Below are 27,799 nucleotides of genomic sequence, written 5' to 3'. Positions count from 1 at the left end.
ATGCATGTCTCTAGCAAGGTTGCTGTTTGAGTGTAATCACCTAACAGCTGTAGGTTAAACTTGTTTTAATTAATAATTCAGTAGATCAAGACAAGCAGTGTATAAAGCATACGATATTATTCTGTTTAACCTGACACCCTTTGACCATTTATGATTTTTTAATAACTCTAAAATAATTCATGCTAACGTTTGCCAGCAGAATGGCATCTAATGCAAAGTAACAAAGATAATGCCAGCTTTCTCGCTTCCCACTCATTTCCAGAGTGGCTGGGGTCGAACTAACCTCCTTCAACAGATCTTCCATTGCTTTTAGCTGATTATCCTCCATATTACCCTACTGTTCCTTGCGTGCAGTCAAGAACTTGCGTGTTACCTGTGTAATGCAGGCTCCTGTGAAGGCCACAATCACAGCCACTACATTGACGGTGAGCTGGAACTGGAGGAATTTGGAGATGCTGTCATACACATTGCGTCCCCACATAACTGCTTTGACAATGCTGGTGAAATTGTCGTCAGTGAGAATGATGTCAGAGGCCTCTTTAGCCACATCTGTGCCAGCAATGCCCTGAGAACAACCGAAAATATTTATGTGCATGTATTCCCACTATAATGTGTCAGATGAGAATAAACATGCAATAAACAGGTTTACATTACTTAACATCCTTGTGAAATGTAATGCTGTCTACCAAAATACTAATTCTAGTAGAAAGTTATTCATTTAAAGAAAATACCATAGCAAATCCAACGTCTGCCTTTTTCAAGGCAGGGCCATCATTAGTGCCATCTCCCGTCACTGCTACGACTTGCCTCTGTTCAGAAATAGTGCTGTCAATTATACCTGTAATGAAAAGACATGGTGTTGGCAAACCTCATCTGAGATGGGCAGCATCTTTTCTCAGGCTGAATCACTCCACATCAGGTCACATTATGATTCCTTTAACAGTACAGGCATGAGAAAATAGCATACCTTTAACTAATGTGTGCTTGTCTGTGGGTGAAGACCTTGCTAGGACTCTGAGTTTAGGCCATATCCTATCAATACGCTCTTGTTCAATCTGTAAACGGGGCAAATCATGTTATTACATCTCCCAAACAAACAAAGAGGATAGGAGACTGCCTGCTCAGTTGCCAGACTGAAAGTGATTTAAATCAAAACATGAACAATGACACAAATAAGCAAACACAGGACGTAACAATATTTTAAGGAGTCTCTGTACAGAATAAAAGTCCTACAGAAATAGAGGTGACACTCACCTCTCCCTTCTCATTGCGTATCCGCCGGTTGAATTCTTTGCCCTCTAGGCAGAGGAAATCGTCTCCAGGCTGCAGGATGCCGCATTTGGTTGCTATGGCACGGGCTGTGTTGATGTTGTCCCCGGTGACCATCCGTACTGTGATCCCTGCACGCTGGCACTTTTTAATAGCATCAGGGACCTGAGTGAGAGAGCTTGGTCAGACTGCTGAAAACCGCTACAGTCTGACACCACTGATGTCTTTTACTTTAAGGTCAAGCATAAATGGACATGCAGTAAGCACTTCATCACCATCAACCTTCAAAATGAAATACAATAGAACATAAATGAGTTCTATTCAGCCGTGGGTAGAAAAGAATCTAGTGGCAATATTGAGGTCGTACTTCTGATCTGACAGGGTCCTCGATGCCCACCACACACACACAGGTGAGGCTTGTGAGGATGTCACTCTCATTTTCCCAGTCTGGCTCTCCGTGCTTGGCGGGAAAATCCCTGTAGGCCAAGCATATTGTCCTCAGACCTTCAGAAGCCATGGGTTCAATCACTTTCTTCACCATGTCGTCCCGGTCTCTGGGCCGGAACACCTTGGCCTCGCCACTTGCCGTCAGAATCTTATAACACCTGGACAAGAGGAGAGTAGAAGAAATGGAGGGACAAAGTTAAGAAACAGAAAAGCGGTCACCAAAACAGGGTAGCGAACGTCCAAAGAGTTTATTTCTCTGGGAAAATCAATCAGTAAAGAGGAAAGCATTTGGTCTGCTTATTGAGAGCGCAGACTCTGCTCGCTTCTCCATGACTGCTTCTTGTAGAAATGTTATGAGTTTTGAGAGATCCAACAGTGCAAAGACAGAACTGGGCTTTTGGTTGAAGGGATGCCTACTTCTTGAGTAAAATCTCCGAGGCTCCTTTGCTGAACATCCGGAAACTTCCGTCAGCATTCTTGAGCACGGTGCTCATGGATTTCCTGACAGAGTTGAAGGTGTAAACTTTGTAGAGTTTCTCCTCAGGGATCTCGTTGCGGACTGCTTGATAGTCCTTTTTCAGGTCCAACAGAAAGCCGAGTAAGGCACATTCAGTTTTATTGCCCACCTGCCGAGGTAGTCCTCCCTCCTTCTCCATGGGCTATAGAACAACAGAGTTGGAAAGAAGAGAAACACACACACACACACGCCCACGCACATCAGAAGCAGCACACATCAAAAACAAAGGCATGCATTTTACTGACCCACCATACGAGTAGAGAAGTAGAGTTTGTATTGTGCAAAACAGATGCAGGTACACGCACCATGATCTTGGTGGTGTAAGCACAGTTGACACTGATGCCCAGAAGGAGAAGATCCATGATGGTGGCAGGGATGACTTCTGGCTCAGGGACCCTCCTGTAGTGCTTGTCTGCTATGTACACCTGCACCACAGTCATCCTGTTCATGGTCAGAGTGCCTGTCTTATCTGAACAGATGGCCGTGGCGTTGCCCATGGTTTCACAGGCATCTAAGTGCCTCACCAAATTGTTGTCTTTCATCATTTTCTAAACAAGAAAAACAAATACAAAAAGACAAAAAATATGGTTTTACTAATGGGAACATGCACCATATAAACAGAACAAAATTCAATCATGAGAAATCATAAAGTCATAAATTCCATGTTAGACAAAAGGCACTGGATAGCATTACTGTACTGGCAATAGCACAGGTGAGCCAGTTTAATGCTACATAAAGAAAGTGTAGCCAACCAGAGTGGCAAAAATGATGTGTTGGCTAACGTGGATCTAACAAACTCAATGCAAGGCTATCTTAAGGCCCTGTGTCAGGAGAAGCCATGGAGATTACTGAGCCTGATTTAAGCTGGAGGAACGTACTTTGACAGAGTAAGCCAGAGAGATAGTGACAGCGAGAGGTAGGCCCTCGGGGACAGCCACTACCAGCACAGTCACGCCGATGATGAAGAATTTGACAAAAAACTGGATGTAGACAGGTGTGCAGGTCTGCTCCCATGGAAGGCCTTGAACCCAGAAGGTGTCCAATATAAACAACACCACCAGGATTAGGACTGTGATGGCAGACATCACCAGACCTGTACAGGGGAGAAACAAGCAGTGTTTTAAACCAATGCTATACCCAAACCACAACCCACAAACAGCACCATGACCTTAGCTTCAGCAATGACACAACAGGATCATAACCAGCAATAACGAATCCTAAAATTAGAGAAGGGAAGCGGGAGGTTTGGCCATTAATATGTAAAGTAAAATGCTCTGACCTGCTTTGCCGATTTGGACAGCTAGTTTGGTCAGCTTTCCCTGAAGTACAGATTTCTCTTTCTTTGGCAAGTTGGCTTTCCTCTTCTCCTCTGAATCTCGCGTTTCCTCAGTGTTCAGTGGCTGCATTTCCATTGCAGCGCCATCCTGGGCTTTAGCTGAGAGAGCAAAAGAGAGAAAAGCTATAAAACCCAAGTTGAGGATCAGGGAAGGCCAGGTCAGAGGCACCCTCAACACCCCCCATTCATTGCGTCTGAGGTTCAAGTTCAACTGTGCCATATGCTGTCCGAGGTTGGGGCTCCCAGCAGAGGCAGCTGGCCTCATTCCCACCGGGAGGAACGGACCGTAGGGCCCCTCTGTGCTCTCTGCTAGCCAGTTGGCCTTGTTCATGCATGCACTGCAGTCTCATACACACAACAGGGACAGGAAAACTAGGATGTCTGCTCAGAGCTCTGATTAGACAACTCTCTTCCTAAATCCGATTAGACAACTCTATTCCTAAATAGTAACAAATAGGCTAAAATTAAGTTACGTTGTAATAACAAATTTTTATTTTAATGTAAAAATAAAATTTAAAAAAATTAAAAAAAAAAGGTAATTATGAAGTGGAATTTTTTTATACCACAATTTCCAGGAGGGGCTTTAAGTGGAAACTTTCATCACAGTAACTAGTTCATTAAAAACCACTAAAAAAAGAAAAAAGTCACATACACAATTCTGGGAAAGTAACCGAAGAGAAACAAAGTTGCTATTTGCAAGTTTGCACTCTGATCTCTGATCCATAACAACTTGTAACCATCATCAGTGTGATAAAATCAGGCTTTAATCCTAGTTTGAGAGATTAGGTCTCATTCTTGGCAACATGATGGTGAGAGTGAGAAAGTGTATAGTGCTTCATTAAATACATGCAGTCCTACTCCCACTCCAAACATAAACCCAGTAACACAAACGTACTTCTGTTGTCAACACTAGCACTAGCTAGTGACTAATGCAGCTCTCTGACTGGCTGATTGCTGATTGATAGTGAAAGGTTTCCGTTTTCAAAATTTCAAATAAAAGCACCCACTTGTTACAGACAAAGTGCACGCACGCACCCACACACACAGCAGGTTTAATGACTATCCAATAGTACTAATGGGTGAAGGCAAATGCAAGGTGCAGTACATCAGAGTCTGCTAGCTAAGCCAATACGTTGTTTGTTAAGCAGTTAAGTCAGTAGGGTTACACACCTTTCTTTTTGTTGTCCACACAGCCATCTTGCTTCTTCTCTGTGGAGAGAAAAAGGACACCAGAAACACTCAAAAACATTTATTTATTAATTAATAAACATTTGTTATTACTTATTATTTATTTATTAACAATATACTGATGATTCTGTTGTACCTGGTACATAGTTGAAGAACAGTGCTTAATATTATGAGTGTGAACAACAAATGTGTGCTACAGCATAAAAATGTACAACTACTGCCACCAGACCGCAAACACACCCACACACTCACACCCACACACGCGCACACACACACACACACAAACACGCGCGCACACACAGTGGTGATGTGTGTGTTCACTGAACCACAACTGGTGCCTCAACCTCTGTGAGCACTGAACTATTAAAATATCTAGAGGCATTCATTGGAACTGCTAACACGTGCACTGTAAGCTTCTAATATTCATTAAAAGGCTGTTAGTAAATGGAGGGCATCAGAAACTCTCACAATACACTCAATTAGGGGTGTGAATGGTTTCTGTTTAAAGAAGACACGTTAAATACTAAAGAAAAAAATTAAGAAATCTAAATAAAAATTCATTCAGCCCCTGAAGGTTTGCAGTGGCAAAACAATTAGGAACAAGAGTTGAAACTGTGTATATTAACAATGAAAATACTGTAAAGAGTCCATAACTCAACAGTTTCAGGGGGGAAACGCCAACAAGCGTGATGAAACAAAAATCTTTATTCTGACAAAACAAATGCATTTGTTGTTCATTCGTTGTATGGAATAATGTAATGTCAAAATACTTAAACACACTCAGAGAAATCAAAAATAACAAAAATACCTCCCCCTAAACAAGCAGTCCTTTTTCAGAAAACATTTTAAAAAATGGACCATTTAAATAATCTAACCCATTTAACCTCTGGAAAACCAAAAAATGGCACAAGAATGTTTACTGCAGCCTTATTAAGGGACATTGCCCTTTAGAGGAGCATAAAAGCTTGTTGGAGGGAGAATAGAATCGGGCTAATTCATGGTCGGCTGAATTCATGTTCTGCTCTTTGTATATGAAGTCTGAGGACTTACAAGGCCAAAGTGAGGCATCACCAACAGCCTACTGACAGGAAACGGCAAATCATTTGCAAGGTTACAGGGAACAAGCAGCAAACCTGTGATTTTCAAAGTCTGGACCTGAGAATCTATAATACAGGTGGGACCTGTTCATTAAGGCTGTAGAAAAGTCTTTCTACAAATTGAGTGCAATGGCTTTTAACTCTAACAAAAAGGCAGACTTCCATTGTCTGCTGTTTCCAAGGATAGCTAGCGCAGTGTTTTTCTATGTGCGGTGACTGAGCTGGAGCTCAGTGCAGGAAAATGAGCACATTAAAGCCGGAAAGGAAGGCTGACATCGCTGGAGTCGTTTGAGGCTCAAGCACCAGAACTCCATTCCTAGTACTGAGCCAACACACCTAAATTAGATAACAGCTTTTCTTTATGGAACTGAATACCAGCACCAGCACAGCTATAAACTGAAAAACTAAAAGACTGAGATGGGTGATCTATTTTAAAACAGGCCACACTGCCAAAGGAGGGCTGACGGGCACCATTTAGTAATAACAACAACAACGTACTTTTCTTCTCTTTCTTACGTTCTTTTGCTTTCTTCTTTTCCTCCTTCTCCTCGTCTTCATCCTCCTCTCCTGCCCCAAGTAGGGTGAAGATGATTCCAGTTTGTGAGTTAACTCCAATAGCCGTGACGAGCATTTTTCCAGAGCCCTCCATGACATGGGTACCTGTAGACAGGATGACACAGGTGAGGGCATGCCAGTCAATTGCAAATACAATAAACACAACAGCCTACACACACACACACACACACACACACACACACACACACACACACACACACACACACACACACACACAAACACGCTTGCCCATTTCCACGTATCTGCTAACTAAATATGGGCTGTCACTGTTCAGCATTCTAGCACAAACTGTCAGATGACCCCAACGTTCCAAAGAAACTGCCCTTCATATCACATTCATTCTGGGCTCTGGGTTTACTGGCAATGAAAGCGTTTCCTCTGCTAATGCTGCAGGGTCAGTCTGGAGCTGCTGGACCTCGGTGATAGGGCCAGGGGAAGGTCCAGAGCAGAGTCCCAGCACTGGCTACTGTGGCCTCTTGTGTGAGGGCGTGGAAGCTTAGGGGAGGAGGACATTATAACCGCAGTACGCAAGGGAAGGCACATGTGGGAGAGAGGACTCTGTCAGAGAACTTAATCTCTCAGTCTTTTCTCAAGATGAATTCTAATGGGACAACAGCTGCTTCACGGGTTGCTGTGACACTTCAGCGTACACTTCCAGTGTCAAAGTTCTTACCAGTGCCCATTCATTTTAGCTGACAAAAGCCAGTTGCTAGAGCACAACAACCTAATTCAGCATTCACCATGTCATCATCGTTTCAGGTAGCTCACCCGAGTAACCAGCAACCAAACTTCTATGAAGTGCAAGCCAGAGTGAGTGCATCAGAAGACTCCGATCGTCCCATTTTAATTTGGAACACTTCTTTTAGAAGATTTTCCATTATTCCAGCACTTAAATTTTTAAGCACAAAATTTGAGTAATTTAAGCAGCTTAAGAAACTTGTGCAAGCCCTATCAATCAGTGGATTAACTAACTTTAATAAAATAGGATTAGGAAGAGATGAGAAATAGTTCCGTAGAAGACAACAGAGCTTTGTAAGCCAGAGTCTGTCCCACGAGTTACATCCATCGTTCTGATTTAGCTAAAGCTAAAAAGAACTCAGAGCTGTTTAAGAAGTCATGATGACTGGGCATGCAAATAAGAGCCTATTAAAAGAGTAAGAGTGCTCATCTGAAATGTAGTAACTACACATTAACGGATATTTAATAATTCATATTTAACAAAAAACTAAATGACAACCACTAATTTCAGGCATCAATTTCCCATTAACTGGCCTGTTGTTATTATTGCACAAATCAGCTGGCCACAATAAACTGAGCTGATTACCATTGTTTAAACTGATTCTGATCATTTTGCATAGTCTTTACATTCCTCATACGTTCTCGTTTCATTTGTACATCTGTTGTTCCAAGTCAAATAAACTGTCTACTTTCCATATCAAAATGACAGAGATGCCCCAGCAGGATGTGTGTGTGCTTATTTACAGCGATGGGTGCATCAATGCATTTGACAGCTCTGTTATCCTGGAAATAATTTACAGACAGTCCTTTGGTTTAGTTGCAGAAATTATCCTAAGGCAGTGGAATATTTGTTCCCTACTGAAATACTCAAGACACCTATACTTTGTACATTTACGTTAAGAACATTCTTAATAGCCAAATAAGAAATTATATTTAATTACTTGTTTTTATGATATTCAATTTCAATAAACAATAAATTCATTAAACTCTTTATAAGCTGTAACCCATTATTATTAGGGTTATATTATAATAGTGGAATGGAAAAGACAAATCAATACAAATACCACCATTAGACATGAACTGTAAACTATAATTTCACAATTAACAGAGACCATTAACAGTGGCTGATACCTGACAACAGCATAGGATCCTTCTCCAAAGTTTTCTTCACATGGTCTGACTCGCCCGTGAGAGAGCTTTCATCAATTCTGAGATCGTTCCCCTGGATGAGAATGCCGTCAGCAGGTAAGAGGTCACCTGTATAACAAAGAGGTTTGTAGGCAAGGCAACATACTTGCTTATAGCCTGAATACAGCTAGTGAGACATTCCTTTATATTTTGTACAGAATCATGTGCTCTGAGAATGACTCGATATTCGTCACGGTTAAAATAAATGTATAAAAATGAAAACATAGGTAGCTAATAACTGGTCCTTGCAGTATGTGATCTTACCATATTTAATTTGTGCAATATCCCCAACTACAATTTCAGCAACGGGGATCTGAATGACTTGCCCGCTGCGCACCACTGTAAACTTCTGCTCTTGTTCAATGCGGCTCTGTAGGCCACGGAACTGCTTCTCTTTGCTCCAGTCATTAAAGGCAGTCACTAGCACCACACAGATGACAGACAGGAGGATAGCAGCTCCTTCTATCCAACCTGCTTCTGCCTCACCCTCATCTTCCACTCCTCCTGTTCCCTTCCCACAGTCTACACACACACACACACACACACACACACACACAAAATCAAGATCAGCAATACACTATTCAAAAAACAACTGTTCTGCTCAGTATCTAGTGACTATAAAAACAATATTTGTAAACTGAATTACATCTGACTTAAGAATACACATTCTAAGCCAAGCACTGAATACATAAACTTACAAAAGGGAACTTACTTGTACCCTCTGATTCCGGAGGTCTATAAAAAGAAAGGCCTAATGAAACTATGGCTGCCACTTCTAGAATAATCAATGTTACATCTTGTAATGCTTCCCATACTAACTGAAGAAATGTTTTTGGCTTTTTTGGAGGTATAAGGTTCTGTCCAAACACTAATTTCCTTTTGTCAATGTCTGCAGGATATCCACTTAAACCTGAAATCAAGAGAAAAACAATAATTCAGATCATCATTTCAAACTTTTTTGAATACAGAGTCTCTATCTGTATATATGAGGGAGCACTGAGCTAGCTGCAGCTTCAGAAATAAAAAGCAGAGAGTGAACTGCTTTAACTCTCTAAAACCAATAAGTCCTTAGATAAGATAATGGCCTAAATTCCATGAGCAGTAGTCAGACACCAAAGAAAAATACTGCATTATATTGCACTGCCTGTATGAAGTTCAACCAAAAGAAATCAATTTTCACTTATCCTAATGCAGATGATGAACGTCCACTTATCCAAAATATGAGTAATAAAGAATTTATTCATACTTGGTTTGCTTAGATTTGAAGTTACATGGCAAATGTTGCTAACAATTCCTGTCATCATTTACTTATTTTTTGTCTTGTACCGCTCATATAAAACTATAGAACTACAGTATTCAAAACCGAATCGATCAGTCCCGGAATAGATGAAGAGTGTAAAAACAATGTGCAAATCTGTCTACTACAATGTACTGCCATACAAGAACTTGATTAAATATAATCTGAAAAACAACATAAATCAAATAGGCTGTCACTGTTAAGGTTTTAGGGTGTAATACTTTCAAGCATTTCAACGGAGGAAAAACAGAGCACTTTTACAATGTTACAATACGCTCAAGATATTTAGCAAACGGTACAGATCGACTGGTACGCTGCTCGCTGCTGGGAATATGATTATTCGACAATCAACTTGTCTGCAGTCCTAAAAATCTTTATTAAGAAGTAAAATGTGTCAACAAAGGACCTGCTACCTTCATAGAAAATGTGGCGGGAACATGAATCACAGCAATGACAATTCTAAAAATAAAATGTACTAGCTCCATATGGATGCTCATGCTTATTTATAAGAACCCCACTCCCATTTGTTATTTGTAAAAGTTGTAAAAAGTTTTTAAGTTCTTTTTTTTATGACCAGTATATACAGCTGACCATAGCTTCTCCATCTTCATGCTTCAGTCCTCATAGCAATGCAGCATATAGAAATGGGACAATTTGTTCTTGCAAAGGCATTTTTGCCTTTCTTTATATAGCCTATATATTTTTTACACACACACACACACCCACACACCCACACACACACACACACCAAACCCGCTGTTGAAATATCTATACTTATCACTATTGAAATATCTATACTTTCCAATTGCGGGATTTTCAGAAGTACAACAAAGGCTTACAAACTTGGATTTGAGACTAAAGCAATCTGACAAAGAATTTAAGTAACCCCCATCTGATGCTGAAAGCAACTGCACAATCTTGTTGCATAATTTGACACACAGGAAATGCCTCCGAGCCATTCATTTACATAACCCTTTGTTTTCAAATGAACTCATATCCTAAAGAGTTCATAAGGTGGGAATTTTACCTGATTCACATTTTTCACCAGCACTGAGGCAGAGATAACTGGGGACCTGTGTATGCCTGTGTTATCTGGTCTACATGTTAAATGGGTTACTGTCCTGGTGAGCACAGCCTACTGTCATGACGATAATCCTTATTATTCAGCAGTCCCAGGTCAGCTGTCTCATTCTCTCTCACTTTGATCCTCTTTCTCTGTAGATTTGCATACATACTTTTATTCAAGCATAACTTTTAGGTCATTCTGTGAGTCATATTTTGCCCCAAGACTAGACCAAGGTTATGCTATGAGCCAAACTGATGAAATGAATAACTGTCATTTAGCTGCATTAAAAACCTGCAAAATAAATTGATAAAAAAAATATAAGAGATGACAGGTTTGCAATGTTGGTGCATTTCACCTCACCACCAAATCCAGTTCTGATGATGGATGTGATTCAGTAGCTGTCAGTTTTAAGCATGTGTGTCCAGGAACATATGAATAGGACACATCATGTCTACCTTTTCTTGCACATGTGCTGAGTTGCTGATGACTCAGATCTTGCATGTCAATGAAAAGCTTTATTCTGCACTACCAGCCTGAAACACAGCAACTCTCACCACAGCCAATGGGAACCTGCTGACAGCAAAGAACCATTCCATTTATCCAAAACACTTCCTCTTCTCTGCGTTTGCATTAGACAAATAAGCAGCAGTAACTGAAGATTAAAGCCCCTTGGAGCAAGGGGTGGGGGTTTGTGTGTGTGTGTGTGGGGGGGGGGGGGGTTGTGACGTGTGACAACACGACAACAGATTTGCATTAAAAACGTAATTTAGTCACATTTACGTTTAAATACAGTGTAGTAGCATTTGTGTTTGCACTGTGTTTTAATTAGAAATCTTGAAATTAGCAGTAATCATTTTTTTAGTTTGGTGACTGATAAATTCAAATCACTGACTCTACAAAATACACTTTAATTGTAGGCTGTTTTAAATGAGATGGCTTTTACTTTTAAGTATAAAACTGAACTACATAAATTATTTGTCGAACATACACAAAGTTGCAGACAACGCTATAAAGGCACATAAGAATTGCATTTAACTCTCAATCTTTCTAGTTAAATTGCTCCAAAAACTAGCCACAGCACTGAAAAATTAGACCAACCCATTATTCACATGAATAAGAGCCCAGATTTTACAAAATACATTCTCTACCACCACTATAGTGTAGTAATGTCATCATAGTGCAGTCATGTCTTATTACAATGCAACAGCATTTTTGGGAAGCAAATCTCCTGCCTTTTACAACATGGAACGAAAGAACTGAGCATTCTGGGATATATATCCTCATTATAAAAATTGGATTCTACTGAATAGCAAGATATCAAGTCCAAATAGCATGACTTGAAAAATTAACATGATTAAAAAATGTTTTGCTTTGCAACTGAGAAATGACCTACTTATTAATTACAAACATCTTCTCAATTGTCAAAGTTCCTGTAATTCTGACTGACTGCTTAATTGACAATGCTAAACCTGAATGAGCTAATTAAGATGTACATCATGCATTATAAATACATCATAAGAGTTTAGATACATAGCAGGGTGCTACTATAGAGCTAAGATAGAGGGGCAGAATGGATTTGGGATTTCATTGTAGGCCTGACCCCTGGAACAGTGTATTGGCTGTGTCATATCAGTATCAGTGTTTAGGCCAAGGGGCAAGGCATGCTTTGAAGGAATGCCTCATCATTTGCAGGCAGAAAAACTCCACTCCAACTCAGCATCAGACAAGTTTAGTCTATGCACAAGGACACATCACACACACTGAGCCCAAGAACAAAGCGGTAGTACAGTATGAATGTTTCACTCATAAAATAATTTCTGTGGCAAACTGTGACCGTTGTGTTATTTTGGGACATGGAACTGAACTTCATGCTGCTTTATGAATAGTTACATAACTTTGAACATTTGCAAATATAGGAGCCAGTAAAGAGGATGTTTAGAAGACAGGCCAGCATTTCAGTCAGCACTTAAGTGCATTCATTTACATATTCATCATTAATAAACTTGCTGATCCTGTTTTAGGTGCCGAAATGGACTTTACTACGAGTGTAATCCCAAATCATATGTGCAACCTCTTGTCCTGTACCTTCTACTGTTATAAGAGTACCTTTTATTCAACTAGAAAATTGCAATGAGAGTATATTCTCCCAACATCTATGCTCAGAGAAAAGGACTACAGAACATCAGTTGTTCAATTGTATAGTCAGTGCTATAACAAACCACTCTGGTAAACATTTGACCATTTTAATGCTTAAAGTATGCATCATTTTCATTTAAAGAAGAATCATCAAACTGCACGGGCACCTGTCATGCATAAAAACATTCACATAAAATATATCACCAACACCTCACTGGTTAGTGTTACCTTCACTGGAAATTTCTATGATTCAGAACATTTGCATAATGTGGACTTTGTTTTGCTCAATGGTAGATGCTATTCTTAATGTCTTTTGACTTTAGAATATTTAATACTAGATTACTGATATTCTAATATCTTTATTGTAGATGCCAATACAGCAATACAACACTAAGAAAACACATTCTCTCCAAACACTCAAAACCTGATGGGCTCTTTTAAAATTGCCTATATAAGTACTGTCTCAATATCAAAAGTGACAGTTGGAAAACACTAAGGCTTCCTTCAGATATCTGCTTCAGCAAAGGCATGGCACAGGATTCTTAAGTATATCCTTTGTGAAAGACAACTGCATCTTTGGGTGACACCCAGTCATGACTATTTCATGAAGTCATCCACTATTTCCACATAGAGCTCACATTACTTTCCTTCTTAAAGAACTTTGGTTAATTTGTATTCATGACAGACTTCTGCAGCAATATTTCCCGTTTTCTACAGATGAAATACAACAGGTAACCAATGGGAGGTAGCCTTTACCTTGAGTTTCGAAATATAAAAGTTAAAATAATACTGTGATTAAAAGGACCTGTGTGTGTCAGTGCTGCAACGCTTCTAGCAGATGTTTAAGCGTTCACCTGTCAGCTGTCAGCACAAAGTCGATATTTGTGTACTTTAAGAGCACTCCCTTGCTCCATGATGTCACACACGCTCACACACGATGGCCTAAAGCAAGTTAGTATGAACCGATGCACATGCATGCTTGCTCCTCATGCCCTCCCCAAGTCTGCTCCGTTTCTCCCTTCATCTGCTACATGAACTTTGAATTAAACAATGAAGAGTGGAAACGAAGAAAGGAGACAAGGTGGTGGTTTTGGGACGTGCCCTCGGTATTCAGACAGACCTTGTGTTCTGCTGTTCATTGTATTGTTATCCTGTACTCTTTGTAATTAGTAATTTGCCCTACAGGCCTTTGTTATTTGAGTGAGTAACCCAAGAGTCAGGCTGTGCTGCAGGATATACTATTACAAACACAGTTTTAGACTGCAGTGCCTTAAGGGCAGATTCTTGAACAATGAATGAGATAGTAGCCTTTTTTTTAAACATGTACTCATCATAGTTGCCATGTAGACTATAAAATAGCCCAGAACTACTCATTTTGATTTTTGAGTTTAAAGCAGACTGATGTGTTAAACAACCATGTTTCACAATGTTAGTTATGTTTTTAAAAGCCTCTGTGAACATGTCGGTTTTAATCTATAATCAAACCTCCCCCCCCCCCCGCCAACAGGTCAATCAAGTTCAGGCCTGCAATTAAGCAGTGTCTATAAAGAGGTAGTAAACCGCTGCAACTGTTGTACACTGGCAAGCCACTATGCTGCGTACTGCATATTTTGTGCTTTTCCTTCTGCCACTTTCACCCTCTTAGCAGGAGATGATGACAGAGATAAAAAAAAATGTAATTGGTTTAGCAACACAGCAATTATGCCATTCTAGTCTTTTTAGGGATAAAGAAAGGTTGGGATACAGGCAAGAAGAAGGCACAGAAAGAGATGGAGGAAGATGGAGGAAGGGGGGGGAAGAGTGAGAGAGAGAGAAAAAGAGAGAGAGACTGGGAGGGGAACAGAGGGACTCAATACTACACTGTGACTGCAACACAAAAGTTCTGAATGAGTACGAATTTAAACACACAGAAAATAGCAGATACATTTTTTTTTAGACCTGTGCATGTTTAGTAGCAATACTGCTGATTTCTTCCAACACGGAATGTATTGCTTAAGTGTTGTTGTTTTTTTCTTCTTGACAGTGATGTTTGGTTCATTTTGCCTGCTATTTAAAAGCATACATCAGTATTACACATCTTTCAATGGCTTCTTCAGAGCAGGGACTGTGTGACTGTCTCAGCAAACGCTGTGGAGTGTCCTACACTGACCTTCCTGATCTTGGATGTAGCGAGTCCAAAATCTCAGTTTCTTTTACGGGAGAGATCACTTCAGCTCTACCCCTGAGTAAGGGCTCTGACACTTACCTTGCACAGTTCTGTCTGCACTGCAACATACTCACTCACTCATTGGCTCAACAAAAATCTCCTTTGGAAAATATGAATACAGGGAGAATTTTTCTATTTAGATACAGATATATCTAAATTAATACAGTTGCAGGAAGAGCATATGTACCATCTATAGGCGAGGATTTCAGTCTATTGCAGAGTCCGTTAACATCCACATAAGATTCCTGGATTTTCTGCACTCCTTCAGTCCCCCGCAGCTCCATAAGAGAGCACAGCTCTTTGAGTGAGCAGCTAAATTCTCCATCATGACTGGGCTCTGCCACAGAGTTCTTCACCCCAGCATAGGAGTTAGTAGCCATGTCGCCCAGTTACACAGCCCGTCTGTGATGGTGGAAAAATGGCGTCCCAAAAGGAGAGCTAAATCCACAAGAGAGCAAGGCAAGTAGTTCCCATAAACAGCTGACGTCCTTCAAAGGAGGAGGACCGACTGTAGGTGGTAGGACCAGCACAATTTAAAAGCCATTTCCCTCAGCTTATAGAAAAGGCTTATTCATTCATGCTGACAGGAGTCTCACAGATCCACTTAACACAGGCCATATAGATCTGGGGTCTGAGAGAGAGAGAGAGAGAGAGAGAGAGAGAGAGAGAGAGAGAGAGAGAGAGAGAGAGAGAGAGAGAGAGAGAAGAGAGAGAGAGAGAGAGAGAGAGAAAGAGAGAGAGAGAGAGAGAGAAAGAAAGAGAGAGAGAGAGAGAGAGAAAAGATAAACCAGGGGTTACTCACAATAATTTAACACATAAAAAGAAAGAAAATATGCACAAGTATGCAGTGATGTTTTGAAATGAAACACTGAACACCCGAACTTCAGCAAGATTACTTTAGACCTAAAAATAGAAACTAGGAACCCCACGTCACTGGCTAAGGTTCAACATGACACAGTACACGCTTTTGCAGGGAAAAACATCAGGACATATTTGAACAGCGTGGGAACCAGTCTGCTGTCTCAACCAGCACTTCCCAACTGTCATACCATAGCAAATCAGGGCACTTTTGGGAAAAGCCACATGTAGAAACAATCAAAATGAAAGAAAAGATAATAATGCAGGCATGAGCTTGCTAAAGGGTTAAAATCACTAACTGGCAAGGATATACTGGTACCACTTTATGAGTGAGGACAGACATACATGTAACTTCTCTCTGTGTCCCTCTGACTTTAGGGAGACAATCAACAACCAAATGAGTCAAACGAGGTGACTTCATCACTTCAGTTTTGGAACTCATTAAGAATACCGTTCATTCTCTAGATGCATGTAATCTAATGCTGTTGCATCAAATTACACTGGGGAATAAGAATCAGTTTCATTCTGATGCATGTTAACCATGTATAATTTAAGTACCACCCAATCTCTAAAAACCCAAGACCCATTTCCAGCACAGGTTGTACTTTCCATCAAGAGTCATAATATATGAAAAGACTTCATTTGAGTTTTCCATGTTTACTCTTCAACCTGTTTGAGGTGTCAGATCAGTGGTCATAGGGGTGACCAAGTCATTAGCTCAGGAAAGCCAGTCATTTAATCTAAATGGACTATCTGCAGCCTCCAGAGAACCAAAGTCCCTGTCTCTCAGCTTTTCTGCTTCAGGAGTCTCAATGCCATTCAGTTAAACTAAAATTACTTGTTCATTACATGACTAAGCACATTTACTGCTATGAATTAGGGTCGTGCATTATAATTTTTTCTAAGAATGGAAAAGATGCAACGCCCCAGCTGGTGAAAAGGAAAGCTGATAATAAGTCCAGCACTTTCTCAGAGAAAAAACTGAAAGGTAATGAGCACAGCAGGTCCCTGCAAGCCCCTGGCCCGGAACTACGAGGACACAGAATGTGGAATCAATGGTCTGTAGTTTAAACTCATCAGCAGGTGAGCAGATCACAGATTATGTTTCTTTCTTTCTTTTTGCTGGTGTGTCAAAGCAAAGGGCATCTATGCTGGAGCAGCCTGCCACTAACCTATATTTATATCGCTTTCACCTTCACTCTCCACTCCACTAGTGAAATGATCAGGGTGATTGTTCAGGCTTAAACCAACAAGCGCATGAGCTGGGATACTGCAATTAACTTTTCATTACATAAAATCAGTTACATTTATATTTTCAGCAGACACAGTAAACATTTTCATAGAAAAACAAATGTGTCAAACCACATGTTTCAAACAAAATGAGCTATGCAAAAATTTTCTTGAATGTTCAGGCGAGAGGACTTCCACAGAGGATAACTATTACCTCTCCCACAAATCTCCTACTTCCTGGAGCTCTGAGCTTCAGTCTGCAAAGTGCCAACATTTGATGCACAGTGATAGTTTTGGGTTGCAGAGCAAGTGACATCAAAATAGTGGAAAATCCTTTTGACCAGACACACATACACTGTATGGATGAGCAATGTCAGACTCCATGTTAAACCTTTCCTGTATGAGACTGGGTGACAGAGCTATACTTGTGTCTTAAATATAAACTAGACTAAACAGAATAAATCTATTGTCTGAAATATGCAACTGCCAAAATGGCAGTAATAACATCTTCTCTTTGTGTCAAGTTCAGGACAGATCCCCTTTAATCAGTGTTAATTGAAAGATTAATGCCTTAGATGCAGAAGCACCAACCCAAGGACAACCCTCGTCTTGGATAGTAGTTGGACCTCATACCACTGCATGTGCCAACACTATGCATGTGAGTTGAGGACAGCAATTCTAGGGATCCCTCTGCAGTGAAGCTGCAAGCAATGATGTATTTTTAGTAACACCCAGACCCCCCCACCCCCCAACCTCAACTGCATCTGAAATGGACCAGGGCAGATCTATGGAGCAGAGGTGCCCATCTTAACAGTGCTGACTTGTTCGCTGGCAACATGATGACATCCTAGTTGTTGTGATAAACTCTTGTTAAAATACACTTTAATGAGCACAACATGGGTACCATCAGTACTTCTAAAACCCTGACTACCTGCCTTTATATACATACACCAAGTATAGGGAGACATATCAGAAGCACTACTGGATTTAATTTTTTGCATAAATTCATTTTTGTATTAGTTGCCCCTTTTTACCATGCACTATGCATATGTCTTAAGATTATATGAGATATAATGAAGTACTATGTTATGCTAACCTAGAGCAACTGGGTTCTTAAGTGTATTACACGTTACACACTGTTTATTGAAAAGACAGGCATGTACTTCTATGAGATACAGTTAACATTCAAAAACCCAATACAGTTTAAATGAATATAGTGTTTGTGTGATTACAATTTTGTATATGTGCAATTACTTTAGACCATTTAACCTAGGAATTTGTTACTTTCATTTAAAACTCTTTTAGTCAATATTTTCTTTACTCTATATTTATTTGGTGAATTATCAATAAGGTCAAATAATCATTAAACTATTGTTTATTAGTTCAGGTGATATAAAAGTTATTTTTTAATGTGTGCATATTCTTTTTTTAATGTGTACATATTTACACCTAAATGCTTCAACACTGCATTAGCTAGATATCACTTTGACCTCTTCTGCAGTGGCTCCAACATAGAAGGATAGTGCTAAAATCTTTCTCTGGGTTATTTCACATGGCATAAACTGTATCTCTTTCATGTTTTACATGTTTTTATCAGATTTTCTGATTTATCCTCAAAATTTGAGCTTCACCAGCTATATGTTGCATGCATTCTCTGTTAAAAATTTGCTCACAAGGTTACAGATTATAAAGGAAGGACAATGTAAATGTAGTCATAGGTTTCTGTATTTTCTACATTTTAGATAATACCCACAGTAGAGGCCATCCAAGAGTTCAAAATTCTCAAAAATGAATTAAGTCATGAATGCCAACTAGCACTGTGTATTACTCAGTTATTCACCATTACCTGGTCCACCACAGTCTCCAAAAACTCATTTTTATGTTTTCTCTATTAATTGCCAAGTGCATTTGAGTGCACAACACCAGACTTAATAAAGGATGCAAGTAAAACATTCTGAAAAGTATGCTAGAGCAGACAAGAGAGCATGCAATAATTATTTTGCTGCTGCAGCTTTTAAGAAATAGTTCTGAGATATGTTTGGTACTCCAAGCCAACTGATTCACACATATACCTGTTACCACCAGAAAATCAACCAGAAATTTTTAATTTTTAATTCTTAATTATCAGATGTGCTACAAGTGTGAGGGAGAGGAAAGGGAAAGAAACTTTTAAATGGCACTTTAATTATGATGTAATTTTTTTATTTATTCATAATTTTTTATGTTCTGGTAAAAGATTTCTGCATTATGTATTAAAAGGCAATTCAATGCCATTCTGGCAAAGCCACAGAATTACGTCTACAAGCGTCTCATTACACTAAATTGTGTTTCCTATTTTGTTCCAAAGCTGTCAACCAAACATTCCAACAATAATTTGTTAAGTAAAACATAAAGGATTGCAACTTGTAACAAAAATAGCTAGCTTTGAATTTTAACTAATGGCAGTGAGTCTGACATAACTTTTTGCATCAAAGCTGCAATGTCAGACAAGAGGTGAGATGTGGATATGGTGGTTGGCACAGAGAGAAGAATAAAAACAGCTAACTGCAACTAGAAAGCAAATGCATGAAGGTCCAATAAATTTGCTGTGCCTACAACGATAAAAAAGAAAGCAAGAACAGGAGAAGAATCTTCACCAAATGGATTCTGACACATCAGAACAGAAGAACATACTGCAAGACATGTGATTAATCTAATGTTTTTTTCTTTTTTTCTAATATAGACTAGCTTGATTTGATTAGAAAGTCACTAATAAGACACTGTTCTTAAGACACCTGCCCTTAAGATCTCAGAATGCTTTTATCTGTTTGCACAGTGCTGAGTAACATAGTATCATGAGGAAAAAAAGTTACAGCAATACAATGTACTCAAAGACAGCAGACTATATTTAGTTTTGAATGATAGTTTAAACCATAGCTACATTTGTGCCTGGTCTGAAAATTATTTTGTAGTTTGACTAGAGACCAGGCTATCTTTAATATGATCTTGTATACTTTCTGTAATATGGAGCTGTATACATGGATATGTGCAGGATTATATATGGAAAACAAAAAAAACAAGACTGAGATAAAAAATAACTACAGTGAGTGAAGACATGCTAATTAAACTAGTATTACAAGCTTCTAAATCTGGCTGTAAACATTCATTACCTAACAAGGCCTTGAAATATGACCCCATATCATATATCAAGAAATAAAATTACCAAGTGACTCATGTCCAGTCTGGCCGACTTAATTGTAAAACTGCTATATCTTGAAACCAGCACTATAATACGGATTGGACAAGACTATTTATTCCCAATTACGTTATTATTTTCACATATGTAACAAATTATCTACTTTGGAAGAAAGGTTGTAATTTTGCTTTTAATTATGGTTTTCATGATACTGTATTTGGCTATTTCCTTAACTGTCATTATTAGCAAATGAGTAGAGGCATTGCTTAGAATTAGACTGAGCAGTGCATTGCACAGTAGTATGGTCTGTTCCTGCTTTTGCAAAAGTATGCCAAGCCAGCAGGATTTGTGACTTTTAGAAGCTGAGAGAAATTAAAGATCAAGCATATATGATGAGTTCAGAATTAGCAAGTGTGAAAGAGAACCATGCATATGAGTGAGAAAGTATTAAAATAGGTTCTTCAATATTACTTGCTATTTAATTTTTGGGGGTTATTTATGTGTATTCACTATGTTGTTGGTGAATCAATGAAGGCAAAACACTTTTGTTGCTTTAATGCTAATAGTGTTAACAGGAATTTAATCCGGTTTGACCCCTTTTAAAGTACCAATACATCAGACATTATGAGAATTAACCATGAGAAACCAATTCTGATAACATGCAGGGCTGTATGGTTATTGTTTAAGTGGTAGTGGAGGTGCTAGAAGCCTAAAAAGTTGTTTAAATTTCACAAGTGATTATGTAACATGACAGTAATTTTGTAGCATATTGAGTATGAAAGATGCATATTATCTGTAGGCTCATACACCAACAGCACTGTTTATCAGTATAGATTTTCAAAAATTCTACTGATTCATACTAGGAATCATGGCACGGTTAGCTACATTTTTAGATAGGCTACAGGATAACGAACAGTATCTCTAGCTACAGTATACATACAGCTTAACGCACAGTGGTCTATCAGCATAGCTTATGTTGAACAAAATTGGGTCTTACTGATTATTAGTAATTATGCACTGTAGCTTCAAAAATCTGTTCATGTTTTGGAGGAAGATAACAATCCACAGCTAACAATTTTAGCACAGTTCCTTCTGTTATCCACTGTGCGAAGGTTGCTTACCACACCACTCTTACTTACAGAAATTCTTAGCTAACTAGACAGCACATGCCAGGCAAATTTAGCAAGCATGCAGCAAAGATCCACTATGAGTTTTCCCTCCACATGAACCACTGTTTGTAAATGTTCACTCAATCTTCACTCACTATTTACCAGTGTTTATAGTGAACTGACTAGAGACTAAAATGCAGGAAGACTTTTAACGTACCTAGCTAGCTATAGATAATAATGTTACTAATGATAGAGTGCGCGCAGGAGAGACAAAACATACACATATTGGAAGATTCCTTGCAACAAGCACACACCTACTAGCTAGCTACACAATATTTCAATCATTAGAACACAAATCCAAGCCCAACCTGAAACCCAATACTTGTCAGTACCTGTCAGTTTTGGGTCAAGTTGCAGACCTCGCATTACAGCTAGCCAGAACTTTATTTTATATATAATGTTACTAGAAAATGTAAGTCATTAAACCATTGTCATTCTGTTCAAATGGGATTGAAAGCTTACCTTATGTGTACTAAATTGCTTTGAGAGATTATCACGAAGTTGTCCAATCATATTGCTTATGTTGGCTAACGTTGCTGCTTCCCACACATCATGTTTATTGGGCAGCTGTCTGCAATCACTTGTCCTTCATTTTATCTGTAACTGAAATATTTCCATACTTGGGATTTAAACTTTTTTGATAGAGGGAAAAAAGTTCTCGATTCATACCACTTCCCCTGTGCTCTGATGTCTATCTTTACATGTCTCATAACAGCTAGGACAGTGACATGTGATCATAGTGCCACACAGCAGTGAGAGGTTTAAGAAGGGCTGCTTTGTGTCTCTGGTAAAAGAAACAGCATGTTTAAATGTAGTATTTTTAAGTGTTCACAGTAGCGTTACCATACATCTTTAATATTGTGATATACTGGCAAATATCTATTCACACAGGATATTTTTTACTCACAAATGCAAATAAAACTTTCACATTGTACAGCCCTTACATGAAGTATCAAATTGTGAGCAAGTTATTAGTAGTTGTGTGATGATGTATAATTTAAGGACTGATATAATTTTTGATTCTGAGATACTGAAAATAAAACTAAGCTGATCTGGTTACTAATAAGATCTTTTTCTCTGTGGTGTATTGATGAATTCTGTTCAACTTAAAACAATGCTAGTGATAAAACATGGCCAATGTTTATATACTATTCTTCAGTGATATTTAAGTATTTCCAGAATATTTCACTACCCATTCCAACTTCGATCTGTTCAAAGCTCTTAGGTTCAGCTACTATTGCTAGTAGTTTATTAAAGTTTAGTTAAAATCAGATTATTAAAATTTGTTTATTAAAAAGTATAACCTGATTTTACCCAGGCATACCTCAACATTTATCAGCGGTTGTCAATACATTTTATAGGCCAATGCATTTCCAGTGTAAGAAAGTTATTTTGAAGAAAGCAATAATTTACTCTGATGTACATTAATATGCAAAATTATGTATTATCATAAGAGACTATAATACAGGTGTTTATAAATAAAAATATCTAGAAAAAAAAACTTGTTACTATCTATGATCTCCACACTAAATAATACGTTTGTGCTGTTCCTATGCTTATAAAAACTAACATAAAATAAAATCGCTATCCATAATTTTAACAATGAACACAGCTAGTTGAGCACCTACTGCTCCAACCTGTCAACAGTCTGTGCTGTTCTATGAATAAATGACTGAGCCTCTCCCTCCTCCTCATATAAACGTAAAAGGAGACACCTTGTGAAATGAAGTAGCAACTGTTCAAAGTTTAAAAGCCTTTGTTACTATTACCAGAGTAAGGACCAAAACTGCATAAGCATTTTATCAAAAATAAACACACATTACTGATATTAGTTTAACACAGGTTTAGCTTGAGGCTACATTATCTGCTACCCTGTTATTACAATATTTGCTACCAAAACATTGGACCAAACAGCATTAGTGTATTGAGAAAAATGTTTGTCCTATAGGCAGTTGTTTTTGTTAGAGCAAGAACTAAATAAACTTGTGAATCAGTAGTAATGGTCAGCATATAGTTAAGGATCTCACTGTTCGTTGTGAGTACATTGGGCCTTATTTAACACCTCTTACTTACATAAACTAGTCTCTTATATAAACTTACTACCTGCAACTACATGCATTCAGCCCATAGGATCATATTTAAAATAAACAATATGATAGTTATTTGACAGATTTTGGCATGCAGATAATTCATCCATTCAAACCAAATTAGTGCCCCATTTTATTTTTAAAAGTCATTAATACAGGTTTCCTAGCAGAAAATTATTTTTCTTTGTCTACAGGCCAAATCGAGTCTTACCTGTTTTCTGCTGCCTGGGCTAAAATTTGCCCCATTATATAAGATCAAGAGAGCATCATTACAAACAAATGAGGTTATGTAACCTCCTAAATCTTATTACCTTTGTTAAAAAGAGAAACAAAAAATTTTGTTAATATCTTACCAAAACCAAGGAATGGTGTAAGAACAAATCCTGATATATTTCTGTGAATTCAAATTAAAGGAATAAAGAAAAAATATACATTGTTCAAATTTCTTAGACCATTATATGAATTTAATGCTACCCCACTCACCAATGGTAGCATGAAAGATACCAAATATGCTTAAATATTTTTGCTAGCAGTGATACTAATCTGATGTAAATTAACTTTCATACACAACTTTTCATACGCATAATTCTTTTGTGTGCATTTCACAGCTACACAGAGCTTTAGTAAAAATTCCATTTTTACATGGAAAATGATCGGAAATTCTATAGCTTTCAGGTTTAGGCCATCTCAGACTGTCTTATCCAATTTAATTAGGCTGAAACATACTCCGCTGAGCCTCAGGTTTTCCATTCAAATGGTCATGTAAAAAAGCAATAGATCTAATAAAATACAAAAAACAATTAAACAGTAGGAGAACTGTATATATAAAAATTTGAGGGCGTGAGGTTGCATCACATTTTCATAATTCCTATAATAATTTCTGTGTCTTGTTAATCTTGGACCTAAGTAAATGAAGCCCTTTCAAATAATATAGTAATGCTAAAACTTAAATTATTTGCTAAAATTAGAATCAGAATTATTGTCTCTGTGCAACTGTGCAACAGCAGTAGTCCAAAGGCTGCGGAATCTGTTTTAATGGTCAAAGGTTACTGTATTTTTTGTCAGAGTGAATCATTAGGTCCATATACTGCAGTCTCAGGTCTAATCTCGCTAAACTAGGAATACTGCACTGAAATTAATAAATGTCAACAGATTTAGCATACACATTATGCACTTAAGGGAAGAATGACTAGAATAGCCATAATCTTGTTTACTTACAACTAACCAATGAAGATACCACTGACCTCTACATATTTTATTCAACCTGTGGTTGAATAACCTATTAAGTCCAATCAAGTATATTAGAGTTGTACTAATTACTAAAGTGTAAAGTCCTCTGGTACTGCGGGGCTGAATTGGGATGATCCTGTTTCATACAGGTGGGGAGATGTTTTGATCACAAACTTGCTACACGTGACATGTTACAAATCTAGTATGTGTATTTCAGTTCAGACATATAAATGCTAAATGATTCATATACACATACATATCAGGAGTGTATAAATATAATAAAACTCATAACTAGCCTAATAAATCAATAATGCAGCAGTCCTGGAGCTAAGGACACTGAACATTATTCAACTAATCTAAATGGCTCCACACTTGAAAGGCACATTTAGTGACCCATTTTGTCTACAAATACATAAGGAAGGTTTACCATAAAATATACATCCAAGGTCAAATGGCTTTACTGTCATACGACGAAGAAATGTTCCACTTTCCCAAACTTACAGGCCAAGCAACAGAGCTGTGAATGAAGTATGCAAAGGCGCATCATCTTATAGCAATATACGCACCACTGCAGAATGCTCAGAAAACCGAATGAGGTTTTTGCTGGCAGCAATCTGTCTGGTTACATATCGTGCCACAGTTGAGCAGCAGACACATTATTCGAATCCGTCCGTTCGCTATAACATCGTCAGCTGTCCCGTTAAATGAAAGAACCTCGCAACGTTGTCGTGTCCAAACTAAGTTAGAGAGAGCGATCTTAAAACGTCTGGGTTTTTTTGTTTGTTTGTTTTTGCGAGGCTAGCTTGCTAATTCTGTATAGCAAACGTTTCAGGCAGCATGGGAAAAAATACAAGACGATAGCTACTGTCCAACAATCGGCTCAAACGTCACCCATTTCTGACATAAAAAATGCATTTGATACCTCTAGTAGAAGTCATGCTGCTACAGGCGCATGCACATTATCTTGCTAATGCCAGAAGGTGGGCAAGGGTGCATCGCAAGGCAGTTTGACACGTGAGGGTTTTCAGTAGCGAGCTAGGACACCCAACGATACGCGCGCGCGAAGAAGCAACGGGGACACTATCAGGCAGCTGTCTAGCCAGCCAGCTAACCTAACCTATCTAAGGTTTCTTATTTAACTCTGCTCACGCCAGCCACCCAACTTTGAACAGCGGTAATACTGAGCACGTAGTCTCGTCTCGTAACTTAGCTAGCGAAAGCAGATATTGTAACCCATCTTTACAGGCAAGAGTCGTTCCGACTAAGCTAATCATTCTCCTTCCTCTGTCAAATTGACAGATCTTGTTCTCGGGCTTCACACAGAAGCCACGAGCTACTTGCACTTTCGGATTTTTTTTTCGCTCACAATGACTAAAACCACTAAAACAACTACCACACATTATCTACAGTTCCCACAGGTTTAACAGCTAGCCCCGGTTAAGATAACGTTAGCTACCTGCATAACGTTTATGTGAAATTGCAAGGCACAACGGTCCTAAACGTGCCTCACCTTGTAGTTAGCCGGGCAGCTATATTTCCATGTCGGTTTTAGGGGGACACTCGTTCTTCTGAAATCTGTATATTGTCTCGCGAACCCAGTCATCCTTCGCCTGGTCAGCGACCTCCTCGCAACTACATCGCGTGCGGCACAACATATTAAGGAAAAAAAAAATCAAACACCAACGACTAACTTTCCCAGGTACAATGTAACAAAACCCGTTTCTTTTGATATATTCTTTGACAGCCCGACTGTAATTTGAGTGTTAGTTTTTGCCGTCTCCGTTTTCCGTATCTAACGGTAACATCGACTAGTTGTGGCAGGTCGGTACCGACTAACGTTAGCTAGGAGCAGTAACCTAGCTAGCCACTCTGGCTAACGTTAGAGAGGGCTGAACCGTCCGCCGAGGGGGGCGAAGAAATCCGCACCGGTCAGAAAACATACACCGCGGGCGCCGATAACACTGCAACGAGGAAGATTTTATTAAATATCAAGAATAAACTTGACGCTCACCCTGGTCGGCGAGCACTAGCGCAGCGGTCCGTCGCTCTCTCGGTCTCCCTCAGACTCCCTCTCTCGTGCGGAGTCGCGACCTCCCTCCTCCGAGCTGCGGTAAGGCCCCGCCCACCTCCACGCGACGCCCGGGGCACGTGGTGCGCGCCAGGAGGCCGCGCGGAGGCTCGAGTGCGGATGCCCATTGGCTTAACAAACGCATCAGTCGCTGCTGGACGCGGGCACGTCGGTAACGTTTCTGCAGGAAAAGGGTTTATTTTTGCTGAGCATTCACTGCCGTTATTTGTGTGCATTGACAGTTCATTCAAAGTGATGGCAAAAAAAAAAACATAACTTACGCATTTGACATTAATTTAACTACGGAAAAAAACCTCCTGCACAATCAGCAGAAGTGTTGTAAACTCCACCCGCAGTCTGGGAGAAGTCTTCCCCAGCGGCTAATTAAACCTGACGTCATTCTTTCCATGACGTAGAGAATTTCTATCTTGATTTAGTGGCGCTGTCCAGCCGCGTGCAGAATCGAATCGCACCCGCTGAACTGGTCCACCAGACAGTCCGTGTTTTGCACGCAGCGTCCTGCACTCTTTAGCAGACTGCATTTTGGCCATAGATAGTCTTTTGAAATCTGATTCGACATAATAAGAATCGGGGTTAAGGTTTTATAATGACCCTGTATCTTTTGAGAGGTTAATCGTTTATATATATATATATATATATATATATATATATATATATATATATATATATATATATATATATATATATATATATATTTCAATTTATTCTATTCTATAAACCATTTAAAGCATTATTGTATATGCTACAAACCCATAAACAGAGTATTACTAAAATACCACATTGTATAATTACCTAATTCATCCTAGATTAAAAACGTGTTTATTTTACAGCGTGAAACATTCTTTATAGGCTAAATATTTTAGATACCTCCCAAGTGGTAATTCTAAATGTTTATTTTGT

At 38.9% G+C, this 27,799-nt stretch overlaps 1 protein-coding gene across 8 annotated transcripts in view; it reads right to left on the bottom strand.

The window, feature by feature from the left end:
• atp2b1a (ATPase plasma membrane Ca2+ transporting 1a) overlaps positions 1–26,950 on the bottom strand; it is a 35,666-nt gene extending 8,716 nt beyond the window's left edge. For 4 of the 8 annotated variants that reach the window (XR_014125753.1, XM_081722461.1, XM_081722464.1 and 1 more), the window contains exons 1-16: positions 26,822–26,950; positions 15,249–15,692; positions 9,069–9,266; positions 8,621–8,878; positions 8,300–8,425; positions 6,353–6,514; positions 4,740–4,778; positions 3,513–3,668; positions 3,112–3,326; positions 2,539–2,781; positions 2,134–2,375; positions 1,637–1,874; positions 1,255–1,434; positions 968–1,055; positions 732–838; positions 374–565 (exon numbers count right to left, since the gene is read on the bottom strand). Coding sequence is in view for 7 of the 8 variants with exons in the window: in XM_081722461.1 (XP_081578587.1) it covers positions 374–565; positions 732–838; positions 968–1,055; positions 1,255–1,434; positions 1,637–1,874; positions 2,134–2,375; positions 2,539–2,781; positions 3,112–3,326; positions 3,513–3,668; positions 4,740–4,778; positions 6,353–6,514; positions 8,300–8,425; positions 8,621–8,878; positions 9,069–9,266; positions 15,249–15,441 (2,637 nt within the window). In the remaining variant the exon portion in view is untranslated. Of the gene's footprint in view, positions 1–373; positions 566–731; positions 839–967; positions 1,056–1,254; positions 1,435–1,636; positions 1,875–2,133; positions 2,376–2,538; positions 2,782–3,111; positions 3,327–3,512; positions 3,669–4,739; positions 4,779–6,352; positions 6,515–8,299; positions 8,426–8,620; positions 8,879–9,068; positions 9,267–15,248; positions 15,693–21,955; positions 21,977–26,320; positions 26,443–26,821 lie in introns of those variants that run through there. The other 4 variants (XM_027029089.3, XM_027029091.3, XM_081722462.1 and 1 more) reach the window with 3 other exon arrangements.
• Positions 26,951–27,799: the final 849 nt, after the last annotated feature.

Source organism: Electrophorus electricus, chromosome 11 (genome assembly GCF_041902795.1).
Source record: "Electrophorus electricus isolate QZ-2024a chromosome 11, ASM4190279v1, whole genome shotgun sequence".
In the NCBI taxonomy this organism is placed as follows: Eukaryota; Metazoa; Chordata; class Actinopteri; order Gymnotiformes; family Gymnotidae; genus Electrophorus; species Electrophorus electricus.
Note: the sequence above shows the minus strand (reverse complement) of the source record. Positions and strands in the feature narration are given on the sequence as shown.